The 15,465-nt window shown below is 43.3% G+C and overlaps 1 protein-coding gene across 1 annotated transcript in view; it reads left to right on the top strand.

Moving 5' to 3' along the window:
- WDR1 (WD repeat domain 1) overlaps nucleotides 1–15,465 on the top strand; it is a 76,393-nt gene that overhangs the window by 12,677 nt on the left and 48,251 nt on the right. Inside the window, exon 5 of the mRNA XM_033949167.1 lies at nucleotides 1,231–1,411. Coding sequence (XP_033805058.1) covers nucleotides 1,231–1,411 — 181 coding nt within the window. The remainder of the gene's footprint in view (nucleotides 1–1,230; nucleotides 1,412–15,465) is intronic.

Here is a 15,465-nt window from a genome sequence, read left to right on the forward strand (position 1 = left end):
ATGGCCAGTGATTAAAAAAAAGCTAGCGCAATTTCATAAAAGAGGGGGGGGGATTAAATGTGAATGTTGATAATGATCATCTCAAGATTTATTAATTTCAAAGTTTGGGTTAGAGATCTGTCTTAACATAAGAAAAGCGTTACTGGGTCAGACCAATGGTCTATCAAGCCCTGTAGCCCATTCTCACGGTGGCCAATCCAGGTCACTAGTACCTGGCCAAAACCCAAGGAATAGCAATATTCCATGCTACCAATCCAGGGCAAGCAGTGGCTTCCCCCCCTGTCTTTGTCAATAACAGACTATGGACTTTTTCCTCCAGGAACTTGTCCAAGCCTTTCTTAAAACCAGCTACGCTATCTGCTATTACCACAACCTCTGGCAATGCAATTGCTGGGTCACTATGTTGAAGTACTGAAGTGACAAGCAAACCCTAGCCAGAGACATTTAAGGAGAAAAACTGCTGTGGTTATAATTTTCTTGACATTGCATCATTTATTGCTGATCTGTATGAGGAACTGCCTGTTCAGAAATAGCATAGACTGCAGCATTAGGCTTTTCTCCCGATTATAAAAATCAGATTGAGGGGTTGAGGAAGATTAGTGTGGCTGCAGATGCCACAGATGGCTACTTGGCAGTATGAACTGTTACGGTTACTCAGGCTGAAGGTGATTTACAGCCATAGAACTCTCAACAGAGGTGCATATACTCCTATCAGGTTAGGCCTGTCCTCTGTCCATTCCTGTGCTTCTGCAGTGAAAAGCAAAACCTTGCCCTTGGAACATTTTTACCAAATAAGGCATGCTCTATATGAGAAGTGCTAAACAAAACATACCAGAAGAGACCAGCCCCTAGTGGGGACCTCTTAGCCATAAGTAAATTGTTCTCTGTACTCGGTGACAGGATGAGCTTTATAACACTGATCAGGATTGGGCCCACCTCTTAGTTTCCATTATAAATTCAGGAATGGAATTCTTCACAGAGCACTTAAAAGCCCTTTTTATTAAAGCTTAGTACATGCAAAATGCTAGCCCTGTTTTACACCTGTGGGCCACATGGTACTTAGTGCACACTAATGTTACGTTAGCCTGCCCCTTCTAGGTTTTTTGGTTTTCTCCTATCTAAGGAAAAATTTGAGCTGATAGGTTGAAGAGTATAACTGTTAATACCGTGATGTGCCAGTATTTAATTTGTGCCCTTCTATATAAATGCTGTTTGTGGTTTTATTTTAAGGTTTGGTGCTGTCTTTCTGTGGGATACTGGCTCCTCTGTAGGCGAGATCGCTGGCCACAATAAAGTCATCAACAGTGTGGACATAAAACAGACCCGCCCTTATCGGCTGGTGACGGGTAGTGATGACAACGGTGCTGTCTTTTCTGAGGGACCCCCTTTTAAATTCAAGTTCACAATAAGCGTGAGTTCACCATTTTACAATTTTTGCACATTGGTATGTTAAAAAAAAAAAATGCACCGCAGGGTATTTTTTGAGGAGTCGGGGGGGGGGGGGGAGGAGAGGGGGGCATTAAACCTCTTCTAAAAATGTATCTGAAGTCTATCATTACTTTTATTTATGTTTGATATGAGAGCAGTATTAATAGTTACAGGTATAATGTAATGCAAAATATTTTTTAACTTTGCTAAAAACCAAATGTTTCCACAGTCTGATGCCAAAGAAGTTTAACTTAAGTAAATGCCCATTTTTTCACCCACATTCTCAGCACTAGCATGACTTTTTTTTTTAATTACAATTATCTGAAATAACCCCCCGCATTCAATCAAGCTGAAGGGTTTTAGCAAATGAATTAAGATGTATGTCACATTTCAAACTCTTCATATAACAGAAGAAATAATGTGCTCAGAAATCCAGAAGTGGGTTCCAGTGTCTACAGGTCAAGATCTGTACCTATAATGAATTCTAGTTGGATTCAAACTAAAAACTAGATTTTTAGGCCATGCTTTAGTTTGGGGGGTCAAAGAGTTAGGGGTTCCCCAACATTTTCAGATAAATGGTCAACACAGAATATTTTCAAAATCACCAAGAGAGCCAGACAAGGGGTGGATCCTGTTTTAGTGTGGGAAGGGCAGTTTACCCAGGAATGTAGCAGGTAGCCCTAAGCTTCTTCCTCCTTTTCCCAAGTATCTATTATTATTATTATTATTTTTTTAACTCCCCCCTCGATTCTTGGTTGTATGTTATTCTACCATCATCTCCTGCAATCCAGGATCTGCACATACATTCTCCCAGCAATATAAGCACATGACCTGTTTTTTGCATCAACGGTGAACACAGCAGCCCTGCACCAGGGAGAGACACCTGTGTTTAGCCTTTGGCAGCTGATTTACACTACACTGCACCGATGAGCAAGTATGGCTCAGTAATCCAAGCTTTGGAGGCAGTGACTCTTCTGGCTCCATTACACTCTTTGTTTTAATCCTGGGGTTCAGTTCACTGTTAAAGGATGTATGTCTTAGTTGAGGCTTCTATAGCAGTATGGTCTTCCATTTGCATGTCAGTACTTGTCCAAACTGCTGACTCGAGGATATGAAATGCTTTAGTGACACAGGTCGATCATACTTTTAACATGCAAGGGGTGGGTCTGTATTTTGATTTGTTTACTATTAGGTTTGCAGTAACTTTATCATGAAACTAGAGCAGAACAATTGCTGTGGCATGAACATGCAAATTCATACCACGTTTAAAAGTCATGGCACAAAATGTCTCCTGTTAGTGCCTGAGCCAAATCAGCGCTCAGGTACTGAAAGTTGCCCAAGTCTTTCTTCTTCTTTTTTTTTTTTTTAAGTCCCTTACCCCCAAATCTACCTTAACCTAACTCCCCCCCCCCTTAAAAAAAAACATTAAAATAGAATCAATGGTGTAGTAAGGGGGAGGGGAGGCAGATCACCCCGGGCGCTGTCTTCACAAGGTTGCTGGTGCCTTTCCTCCTCTCTACCACCCTCACATACCATATTCACTGGTACAAACAGCATCTTTTTCACCTGCTACTCTCACCAGCCTCGGCTCCCTTCTGACATCACTTCCTGGTTTCGGGACCAGGGCATGATGTCAGAAAGGAGCCAAGGCTGGTGTGGGCAGCAGGTGAAAGATGCTGCTTGCACTGGTGAAACTTTAAAGAGGTACGCGGGGAGGGGGGCATAGTGACACCGGGCACCAACCTTTCTTGCTACAAAATACTCAGGTGGTCCAGTGGGGCCCCCAGCTAGGCCAGGCACAGCCCCTCCACTCACCTAGCCTGATCTAGCAGAAACCTGCCCCCCCTATACCTTGAAAGTAGGAGTAATGCTTACTCCCTGGACACCATCTTCAAAATGGCAATGCCCCTTGCATTACCATACTTATCATATAAGGAAGTTTTTTTCCCCCCTTATGTGAATAGGCCCCACCCAGTGCATTCTAGAATACACTGAATGTGGCATTGCTATTTTGAAGATGGCACTTGGAGAATCAGGAGCAGTAGCCGTCACTCCTGCTTCCTACAATTTTTTTTTTTCTTGTTGTTAAAGGAGGGGTGAGGCAGCAGTTAGACCACCAGGGAATGTTTGGAGGGTGGGTGCAGCTGGGTAGCCAGGCTAGAGAAGTTGGCTGCTATACATATCTCCTCTCAACCAATCCTTCTGATGCTGCCCTAGCCCTGGTAGAAAGTTTCTCATGCTAAATGTGCTTGATCCTTCCCTTTTTTTTTTTTTTTTAGCATGGCTGCAGAGTATATAATATATTTATTCATTATTTATTTATTCAGTTATTTAGCCCGTCCTCCCAAAGGAGCCCAGAACGGGTTACAAAGTACATCCGCAATATAATCAGGACAGGACAGAGATGACATAATTTACAATATAGACATGACAATAAAACATATACACTAGCAGCATCTGGTGAGATTAGGTGCGTTGACTCTGAATGGCATTTCTGGGTCCTGGGTGCATGTCCTTAAGGTGCTGGGTTTATGAAGAGGAAGGTTTTCATGGCCTTCCTGAAGCTCCAAAATCCATCTAGTGTTCTAACAGATGGGGAGATGGTGTGCCATAGTCTGGGTATGAAATGTGAGTAGGAGCGTTTGCGGGCTGTTTCAGTTTTGAGGGAGCAGCCAGGCGGTATGGTCCGTCGTTTTTCTCCTTGGGACCTTAGTGGTCGCTTTGGGAAGTAGATTTGTAGTTTAGTTTTCATGTACCATGGAATCGTTTCATGGAAGGTTTTGAAAGCGAGGACCATATTCAACACTCAGTGTGGTCTATGTTAATGGCTTCAGTGCCCACTGAGCTCAATTCTTGATTCTTGCTGCTTGACCCATGTTAAGAAACCACTTCCAGATTGTGGAGGGGGATAGTTTGAAGGACTGATAGGAACCCTTTCCTTCCCCAGTCTCTTCCTAGCATTATCTACTCCACCCCAAAGTAAATTTTAGTAAGGAAATAAAATCTGTTTCTTTTGGTGCTGTTCCCAGAACACATTTTAAATGTTTCAGTGACTGAAATGTATACAAGTCTTTTTTGGTTTTCTATCCTTAGAAGATTAGTGGTCCCTAAACCTGTCCTGTCTTCACTGCATGCAAATCTCTCATGAATATTCATTAGGATCGCCTGAAAACCTGACTGGCTGGGAGTCGGTTTGAGAACCACTGCAGAGATGATGCTGTTCTGAGCATAGTCTGTGCTGCTTTCTCTATTCCTTTAGAGAGAGATTGCTGATGTTGGCGAAGTGACTTTCCATGACCCAACAAGGATAATGAGACTCGTATTTCCATGTGTTCTGTACTGGAGGGGCAAAGGCAGGCCAAAATTATACCATGCAAAGGGTTTATGCAGGGTTGCCTAGGTGACTAGGGCTTCCAGGCAGATTTAATGCAAACACGATATGGTTGCATTTAAATTTGCCCAAGATAAAGACAAATAACTTTTTTGGCGTGTAATTTCCAAAAAGCAGGGGTGAATTGACCTCCTTTTGCAGAAGCTATTAACAAACCAAGCAAGCATAAACAGAACTCATGCTGCTGTTACATCTTTCCACCATAACACAGCATGTCAAAATGTTTTTTTAAGCAGGCTTTTAATGTACCCATTAAGTGGTTTGCGAGTGAGCAATTAGTGAAGAAGCTAAAACTGTTTTAGCTTTCCTGTCATCCTATGCTTTCACTGGATCAGAACGCAGACAGACACATGCAAGGGTTGAAAGTAAAACGACAGAAAGGGATTGGGGACTTGTATATTGCCTTTTATTTTGTAGTTTTACAACCACACTCTGAGGTTTACATACAGGTAATTTAAGAATTTTCCCTATCTGTCCTGGTGGGCTCACAATCTTTCTAATGTGCCTGTATTAAAGTTTAAAAATAAGGATGCTTCAATTCTATTCTCTCCACAGGTTTGCTACATTGACCAAACAGTCCTTGGAAACTTTACTACTAGAGTGGCAATAAAACAGCTGCTTGATGATAAAATTCTCCAAATTTATTTACCACATAAGTAATTTGTTCTTAAAGCCCGACACAGCCATGTTTTGCCCTAACAATGGCTGTGGCAGGAGCGGTAGGAGCTGTTCCATGCCTACCTACCTAAGCAGATAAAGAGAAAAAAAATTACTTCAGTTACCCCTCCCCTCCCCCTTTCATGAAGCTGTGTTAGGATTTTATATCGCTGTCCACAGTGGTATTAGCGCCATATTAGTCCATATTATCGTTTACTTCATTGGCTGCTTTTGGAGGCAAGAGTATTATTCAAATTTTCCTGTATCTGCTTTAAGCCGATATCGGGATTGTCTCCAGCTTACCTTTTTCCTCATTTTGTGTTACATAGACCAACAAGAGAAACTAGAAACTTCTACTTATTTGCTTTATCCAAAAATTAATGGGTGTAGATATAAGACCTTATTAGATAGGACCCTAGCATTTCAAGCTGGTAGGCAATAATCTTGGTTAGGTAAATGTATTCAGCTATGTTAGCCTATTGCTGTTTTTGGAAATTAATTAAGACCACTTTGTTCGATAAGTTTATTACTTAGTGAGTTTTATTATTGAAATTCTATTTTACACATTTGTATTTTTTGCTGTATTATTGTATTTCACTGATTGTCCAGCTCTTTAGTGTAAACTGCCTAGAACTTTTGGTTATGGCGGTATAAAAGAATAAAGTTATTATTACTATTAACACGGCTTTGTAAAAGGGGGGGGGGGCTAAATCATAAAACTGAATTAAGCACACTTAGGTGCAACATTATAAAAGGGAAAAGGACTTGTATACCACCTTTTTGTAGTTATGTACAACCACACTCAAACTAGTTTACATATATACAGGTATTTTTTTGTACTTGGGGCAATAGAGAATTAAATGGCTTGCCCAGGTTCACAAGGAACAGCCATAGGATTTGATCTCACATCCTCTGAGTGCAGAGGCAGCAACTCTACCACTAGGCCAGTGGTTCCCAACCCTGTTCTGGAGGACCACCAGCCACTCTTCATCTTCGAGGTACCTCTATCATAGTAAATGACTGCAGATAAAGACCTGTGTGGTCCATCCAGTCTGCCTAACAATCGCATTCATTATCAAGGCAATATTGAACCAATAAACCCGCATACAGTCAAACCTCGGTTTACGAGTGCACCGGTTTGCGAGAGTTTTGCAAGACGAGCAAAACTTTTGCAAAATCGGTGCCTCGGAAACCGAGTTTGACTCGATTTATGAGCGCCATCCCCCGCGATCCGGCATCCCTCCCGCCCCCCCCCCCCCCCCCCGGAGCACTGAAACAAAATCCCTTGCCCCGATTGGGCACCAGCACCAATGCATAGGACATGCTGGTGCTGGTGCCCGAAGATCCTCCCTCTTCTGGGCTGGGTGGTGCGTCTGAGATCCTCCCTCTTGCCTGTGCTGGGCTGGGCCTTGAGCATTTGCGCATGCTCAAGGCCCAGTCCAGCCCAGCACAGGCAAGAGGGAGGATCTCCAACACACCACCCAGTCCATAAGAGAGAGAATCTTCAGGCACCGGCACCAGCATGTCCTATGCGTTGGTGCTGGTGCCGGTGCCCAATCGGGGTAAGGGATTTCATTTTGGTGCTCGGGGGGGGGGGATGTAGAATCGCAGGGGAGGGGGATGTGAGCGGGGGTGAGGATGCTGGATCGTGGGAGGGGGGTATGGAGCAGCATCGGTGGCCTCGGAGGAGGAGGGAGGAGGTGGAACGGATCAAAGCAAGTTTCCCTTACTTCCTATGGGGAAACTCGCTTTGATATACGAGCAATTTGGTTTATGAGCATACTTCTGGAACGAATTTTACTTGCTAAGTTCCATCATAATATGTCTTCCCGTACCCTTGAGATATGCAAGACCTGTACTTGGACAATATGAATGTAGTATAAAAATATGCATACTTGTTACTGATCCATCCTTTACTCGCTCTGAGAGCCTGTGCAGCGATGCATCAGTTTTATAATACAGTAGAAGAAAGAATCAGTCCTTGCCAAAACAAAGCACCGCTTTGAAGCACATACCTTGTCTCTATGTAGCAGCACTTTGTGGTGAATCTGCCATAACTATTAAGTGTGCCCTGGTAAACTAATAACAATTCTAAAATGACATTATGCTTCACTACAAGCACTTGATTAAAAGAACAATAAAACCAAGTTAAAAATATTACTCCACTACAAAAACAGCAGAAAGATAAAACTGATGCCGAACGGAAAACCAATAATAAAATAAGAGCATATCTAAATTAGTAAATCAGATCCATTTTATAATTTTAAAAGCTCAAAATCACTTAACAGTGCAAAACTCATGCATTTCAAAACATGTTCCAATGACATCATTGGATACTAAAACAGGCATAAATTTCATTTATATAGGTGATATTTAGCCCCAGTTCTACAGATACCCCGAAAGATGATTTTGCTCTAATTTATTCAATTCTTTTTTTTTAGCCTGTTCTCCCAAAAGAAGCTCAGAACAGGTTACATATCAGGTACTCAAGCATTTTTTTTTTTTTTTTAAATATCATGTTTATTGTGACAAGAAACACTCAGACAGCAACTGCCGTCCACAATAGAAACATAGAAAAATGACGGCAGAAAAGGGCCAAAGCCCATCAAGTCTGCCCACTCCATTGACCCTTCTCTTTGATTTTGCTCACCACCCCCTGCCCTCACCTCATTAGAGATCCCACATGAATATCCCATTTATTTTTGAAATCTAATACGCTGTTGGCCTCAATCACCTGCCGTGGGAGTTCATTCCAATGATCGACCACCCTCTCAGTGAAGAAATACTTTCTGGAGTCTCCATGAAATTTCCCTCCCCTGATTTTCAGCGGATGCCCTCTGGTGGAAGAAGGTCCTATAAGACGGAAGATATCCTCTTCCACCTCGATACGACCCGTGATATATTTAAATGTCTCGATCATGTCCCCTCTCTCTCTTCGTTCTTCAAGTGAGTACAGCTGCAATTTATTCAGCCTTACTTCAACAACAGTACAGGTGCGCAGTGATACATAGTATTCAACGTGTAACACCAAACAAAATACATAGGCTGAACCGTACATAGCAATAAATTGCACAGCAGTAGAAGAAACATCGCGCCCCCTCAGAAAGAGCAAAACTACCAAACATTTTCCCTATCTGTCCCGGCGGGCTCACAATCTATGTAGTTCACCTGGGGTAGTGAAGGATTAATGTCTTTAGTGACTTGCCCAAGAAGCAGCATGGGGTTTGAACGAACAACATCATTGAGGCTGCAACTTTAACCACTATGCCAAACTGTACAATAAGTTGGTCTTTTGTCCCTTAAGGTTTATAAAGGGACAATGCAAAAAGTGACAGAATGCTCCCTTGATTATAATGTGGACAAGTTTCACCCAGGACTAAAGGGGCATATGTCAACATGCATGTCTTCATACAAGTGGCCACTGAAAAGTTCTCAGCCCAACCAACAAAGTTGGGGCAGTCTCCATCAAAGGCTATACACTTAGTCCAGCGATTTTCCACTTTTCATTCCGTATTTTCCAACAACAACAAAAAAAAAGTGGAAAATCACTGGACTAAGTGTATTGAGACAGCCCCAACTTTGTTGGTTGTGCTGAAAACTTTTCAGCAGCCCCTTGTCCAGAAATCTCCCATCCTGTCAGAACATGTCTCAAATGACATGCTTAAAAACTTTGAAGATTAGGATACCAACAAATGTTAGATCCACAGTGAGATCATAAGCCATCTTTCACTCTTTGAAATGTATATAAGAATGAGTGGGCATGCAGGTGTTTGCCTAGCTATGATGCAAAATGAAGCAGCATGTTCTTTGGTCAGTGCCATGAGAAGAGACAAGATAAACTTATTCATGTCCTGACAAATGGTCACAAATCATGGGCTCCTTCTGAACTGACTTTCTTTTTGGAAGTTACTGGACACTATAAGTTACAGGATTAGAAAACTTGTATTAGCTATTTTTAATAGCAGTACCATAGCACTTTAAATCCATTATTAGTCAACCTGACTTTTTCTTTTAGTGAAGAGCAGTTTGTACTTTTTTAGCTTAAGATTTCAAATGTTGCCTTCTGTTTCCGGTATGTATGTTCACCCTGTCAGTATGTTTAGAGCCCTAGCTGCACTAAAGTAGATTCCAGACCAGCAACCCAATGCTTCAAACTGCAAGGTATTTTAGCTTCTGGCTGGTTAGCTTGGTAACATGTATTGGTGTGTGTTTTTAATACTAAGAAATTAGCATTCTTTTGGTTCTTAAAGGGGAAAAAACTATTTTTCTTCAACTTGAAAACATAGTAATTTCTAAAACCAGCCATGTGGTTTTGTTTTTGGTTTTTTTTTTTTTGGGGGGGGAAGGGTCCTTTTTTCTTATCAACTTTTTTAGTATTTAAAACTTTTGAGGTTCTTGAGGACAGAATTTGAAGGAATGGAGAGATTTATATTGTAATGATTAGTTATGCTCGCTGTTTTTCTAGTATCATTGCTTGTTACCTTGTTACTTCTCTTGGCTTGATGGCAGTGAGGCTGGAACTGATATTTTCCAATATCTCTTGCATGATCTCATGGGGGAATGGATGATGGAAGGGGTAACTTTTTATATTAGCTACAGTTATAAATAGTATGTGCATACAGCTCCCTGTGTAGCTACTGGTAAATTTGCAAGTATATTCCTATGTGGTGTTATTATTTTGAAAATTACTCAAGGGAAACTATATTTCATCACCTCCTTTTTTTTCTATGCTACTTTCTATGCATATAAACGAAAACACAATGCCCTTTGACTCCCATTCTTCAGTGCCTCTTGCAGATTGAATAATTACATCTGCACAGGGTACATACTGTTGCAACCCACAAGCTCCTGATCACCGCAACGAGCTGGGTTCCCCGCGACTGTAACTCCTCCCAGCGTATTCCCTTCAACCAGGGAATCCTTCAGGCTGTCTAGGCAACCACCTAGGGTGAAAACAATAAGGTCCAATGTTCACAGTGAATACAGGCAAGGGAAAATGCACACACCCAGGAATGTCCAAAAGTAAAGGTGTACTTTTATTTTTGACCTCTGGTTAAACTGCCTGGTATTATTGGCAGTTTGCAGTACTTTTCAATACATTTTGTATAAGAACCAAAACATAGAGCTCTGGGCCAACCTGGCCACACTGGCTTCACAAACAACAGCCTGGCTCCAATTTAAAACACAAAAATCATACAAGACTTTGGCTTTCTACCTCGGTCCTCTTCACCAGCCCTCTGAGATTAGGATAGTCCCAGCAATATTCCCTCACCAGGAAAGAGCAGGAGAGAGGAGCAAACAAAACTCTTGCAGTATGAAAAATAAAGCTTTACAAAACCAAAAAGGAAAACTGCTAACCTTGAAGCTCTCCCACAGAATACCTGCAGATGGGGAACTCATTCACATGGAGCTCCCCTGTGTCTTACGTTCCTCCAACTAATTAGCCTCCAGCTAAGCTGAGAGGGAAGAACACAAACGCAGAGTAGTTTGGAATGTTACACAGTCCAAGGCAACAGTGCTGCAGAGGCTAGCTCTGGGAAGCTCAAACAATTCAATATACAAACAAACTTAGTCCCAAAACTTTCAGACAAAAAGGTAAGAAACAAAAATAGCAAAAACACTTCCAACCTTGCTCAGCTTGTGTCCATTGCATCCAGTCTCCATCCAGGAATAACCGACACACTAATGTCCATGGGTTCCCAGTCTTCTAGCTGCCTCTCAGCTGTAGTCTCAGGCTCGTCTGAAATGTCCACCATGCCCCAATCCTTGCCAGCTCGTCAGAATTCAGCTGGAGAGGCAAGCCTTGCTGCCTCTGAGGCTCTCCTTGCAGCCCCCTTTGCTCCTCCCCCCCTCTCTGGGTCTCAGCTGCCCTGTTTTAACAGCTTCCAATTCGCCCCTCATAAGAACATAAGAACATAAGAAGTTGCCTCTGCTGAGTCAGACCAGAGGTCCATCGCGCCCAGCAGTCCGCACCCGCGGCGGCCCATCAGGCCCATGACCTGTACGGTGATCATCTGAACCCTTAAATCCCCTTGGTCTCTATCTAAACTCTCTCTATATCCCATCTCTACCTCTATCTGTATCCCTCAATACCCCTATCTTTCAGGAATTTATCTAATCCTTCTTTAAAACCCTGGAGTGTACTCTGTCCTATCACAGCCTCTGGCAGTGTGTTCCATGTGTCCACCACCCTCTGAGTGAAAAAGAACTTCCTAGCATTGGTTCTAAACCTGTCCCCTTTTAGCTTCTCCGAGTGCCCCCTTGTACTTGTGGGCCCCATTAGTCTGAAGAATCTATTTCTGTCTACCTTCTCGATACCTCTCATGATCTTGAAAGTCACTATCATGTCTCCTCTGAGTCTCCGCTTTTCCAGGGAGAAGAGCCCCAGCCTTTCTAACCTGTCTGCATATGAAAGGTTTTCCATGCCTTTTATCATTTTCGTCGCTCTTCTCTGGACCCTCTCAAGCATCGCCATGTCCTTCTTGAGGTACGGCGACCAATACTGGACACAGTACTCCAGGTGCGGGCGCACCATCGCTCGATACAGTGGCATGATGACTTCCTTTGTCCTGGTTGTGATACCCTTCTTAATAATACCCAACATTCTATTTGCTTTCTTTGAGGCCGCTGCACATTGTGCCGTTGATTTCATTGTTGTATCCACTAGCACACCCAAGTCCTTCTCAAGGTTGCTTTCCCCTAGCACTGATCCCCCCATTTTGTAACTGAACATCGGGTTCTTTTTTCCTATATGCATGACCTTGCATTTCTCTGTATTAAATCTCATTTGCCATTTGTTTGCCCACTCTTCCAGTTTGTTTAGGTCCCTTTGTAGGTCTTCGCATTCCTCCGCGGTCCTAACCCTGCTGCAGAGTTTGGTGTCATCTGCAAATTTTATGACCTCACACTTCGTCCCCGTTTCCAGGTCGTTTATAAACACATTGAACAGCAGCGGTCCGAGCACAGACCCCTGTGGAACACCGCTCGTGACACTCCGCCAGCCTGAGTATTGTCCCTTCACCCCAACCCTTTGTTTTCTGCCTGCCAACCAGTGTTTAATCCATCTGTATATATCCCCTTCCACCCCGTGGTTTTGCAGTTTCCTAAGTAGTCGCTCATGGGGCACCTTGTCAAAGGCTTTCTGGAAGTCGAGGTAAATGATGTCTATGGGTTCCCCTTTGTCCAACTCTCTGTTTATACCTTCAAAGAAGTGCAGTAAGTTTGTTTGGCACGACCTTCCCCTGCAAAAGCCATGTTGGCTCTCTTTCAGTTGTCCGTTTGTTTCCATGTGCTCACAGATGCTGTCCTTTATCAGTGCTTCCATCATCTTGCCTGGAACTGAAGTCAAGCTCACCGGCCTGTAGTTTCCGGGGTCACCCCTTGATCCCTTTTTAAAAATAGGTGTGACGTTAGCTATTTTCCAGTCCTCTGGGATCTGCCCCGTTTTCAAGGATAGGTCAAAAATTTGTCGGAGTGTTTCCGCTATTTCGTTTCTTAGCTCTTTTAGAACCCTTGGGTGGATTCCATCCCTGCTCTGAAGAAGGAGAAGGGAGAAAATTCTCTCTGCAGCTGTGTCTGCCTATGTGACAACTTCCTGTTATGACTCTGGCCTTCTGGGAGCTGTAGTTTCCTAGCTCCTGAGCTCCTTTGAGATCTAATAGCAAGCTTGGAAGAGTAACCTGCAACTGGACTGAACTCTCCCTGGCAGTCAGTGTCTGGCTCAATGTCGGTACAAGTGAGGTCAGCGCTTTCATAATCGGCAGGGCCAACCTGGTCAGCTCTCCTGCATAGGGGTTTACTGTTCCTTCTAGTTAAACCTGAGACAAAGCTAGCAGGAGAGCTAGATTTGTCACAGTACTAACTTCTGATGGCAGGAGGGAATTGGCATCCCTCCTGCAATGTTAGTTTGATGGTGGTTGGGGAGGGGGCACTATTGGGAGGGGGGCGGGAGGCGCTTTTTTTCCAATTGATATTTTGCATGTGCAGTACACCCAAAATATCAGTACCATTAAAAAAAAAAAAAAAAAAACAGGTCTGCAGTAGTCGGGTTATAGGATAGTAAAACCCAATTCAAAATAGCCAAGCAATTGTTAGTGAATCAGTCGCTTGGCTATTTTGCATGGGGTTTTACTAATTTGCATGGGTGGATCAGATGGGATTATAAACTAGGCAGTGGGCCTTTTAGTGAATTGGGTCGGGGAATGATGGCAAAACCAGTAAAACTAATTTTGCGATCATCGTTATAGGATCGGTAAGTTTAATGAATCTAGGTTAGGTAAGTACTCAAGCTAATCAAGGCTAAAATGGACCCATTAGTATACCAATGACACTGAACCATGGAGGCAATCCTATAGTTACGGTACCAGTTAAGAGTTGCATTACCTTTCCATTGATACATTCATCTTCTTCCTTTCCGGACTCACTCTTTTCCCAGTTCTCATCTTTCCTCTTCCTCCCCTAGCCTTAAGCATGTGGCAGTATGAACTGTAAAGACGACGCTCATTGTTTCTGCTTTTATTCTAGTAATATAAGTAAGGGCTATCTTGTCTCTTGCACCCCATATTATCTACCAGTTGGCAAGATGGTACGTGCCTGATCTAACGAGCTGATGTCCCTCAGGACTGAGTTGATATCTGAGTCTAGAGTATCGAGACTTGGCGTGGAGATGGACAGAGGGTTATAATGGAGATCTTTAGTGGTCCCTCTAGTCTAACAATGCCTGTGCTGCCTTGAAGTAGTGGCTAGGACCTCTTCTCCAAGTGATAAAGTATCTTTTCTAGAGGCATGTGCCTAGGAAGGAAGAGTTAAGACTGCCATTGTAGTTGGTAATGCCTTCATTAGGAATGTAGATAATTGGATATTTTGAAGAACTTGGGAAGCATCCAAGATGGCTTATTGCCAGCAGACTTGCAGGAGCTTCTCTTATGTAACGTTTCATATTTGGATCCCAATGGGCCACAAACACACGGAAAGCAGTTAATGATGCATACTATATGTATGGATAACTGCTTGTACAGGGCCTGTGGATGCCTTTGTGTTACAGCCTGTAGTGATAGAATTTCTTCCAACAACCAGCATGAAAGGAAGCTTTATTTTGTCTCTGGGGTGGGACATTATGCTGTGTCTGGAGGACCTGGTGTCCCTTAACCAAGGCTACTCCCCAGAAATGACCAACATAGTAACATGTAAATGATGGCAGATAAGACTTGAATAATCTATCCAGTCTGCCCAATAGTTACACTTTTTTTGATTGATTTATTACTGGATCATAGACCATAGAAGTCCACCTGGACTTGGGTTCCAACTACTGGAGTTGTCATTGAAACTCTCAGCCTATCTGATACCTCTCATCATTTGTGGGATATAGACCGTAAAGTCTGCCCAACATTGTCCTTATATTCCAAATTACCAGAGTATTTTTTTTAAGCCCTCCCCACTTTACATCTGCTTTGCTTCTTGTGTTTTTTGTTTTTTTAACATTCTTTTTATTACATTAAAGTCTAGATTCACTAAGCCCACCTTACCTTTCTGGTCCGTGTCCGACCCTAGCTGATCACTGGCCGGCTGACCAATTCATCGTTAGTCTCCTTGCAAATGGGCCCAATTGGAGGCGCACCCCACACCGACCCCTGTAGATGGTCTGTGCATGCGCTGGCCCTCCGTAGGACTGCTCGTTGGCTGATTTTCCCACACTTCCTAAGGCGGAATTTTCAGACTAAAAAGGAGACCAAAATGAATTCCGTGCCACCCTGACTCTCCTGCTCTTTGCTGCCCTTCCCCAAAGTGCAGCCCCGCTTTAAACCCGCGGGTTAAAACCACAAGCTAGCACTGCAGGGAAAAGCGGCAGAGAGCAGGAGAGTCGGGGTGGCAGGAGAGTCGGGGCGCTGATTCCTTTCAGGGGCGAGAGCAGGAGAGTCGGGGCGCTGATCCCTTTCAGGGGCGAGAGCAGAGTAGCAGAGATGCAGGCAGGGCGGCAGAGAGCAGGGTTT

This window comes from Geotrypetes seraphini, chromosome 1 (genome assembly GCF_902459505.1).
Source record: "Geotrypetes seraphini chromosome 1, aGeoSer1.1, whole genome shotgun sequence".
In the NCBI taxonomy this organism is placed as follows: domain Eukaryota; kingdom Metazoa; phylum Chordata; class Amphibia; order Gymnophiona; family Dermophiidae; genus Geotrypetes; species Geotrypetes seraphini.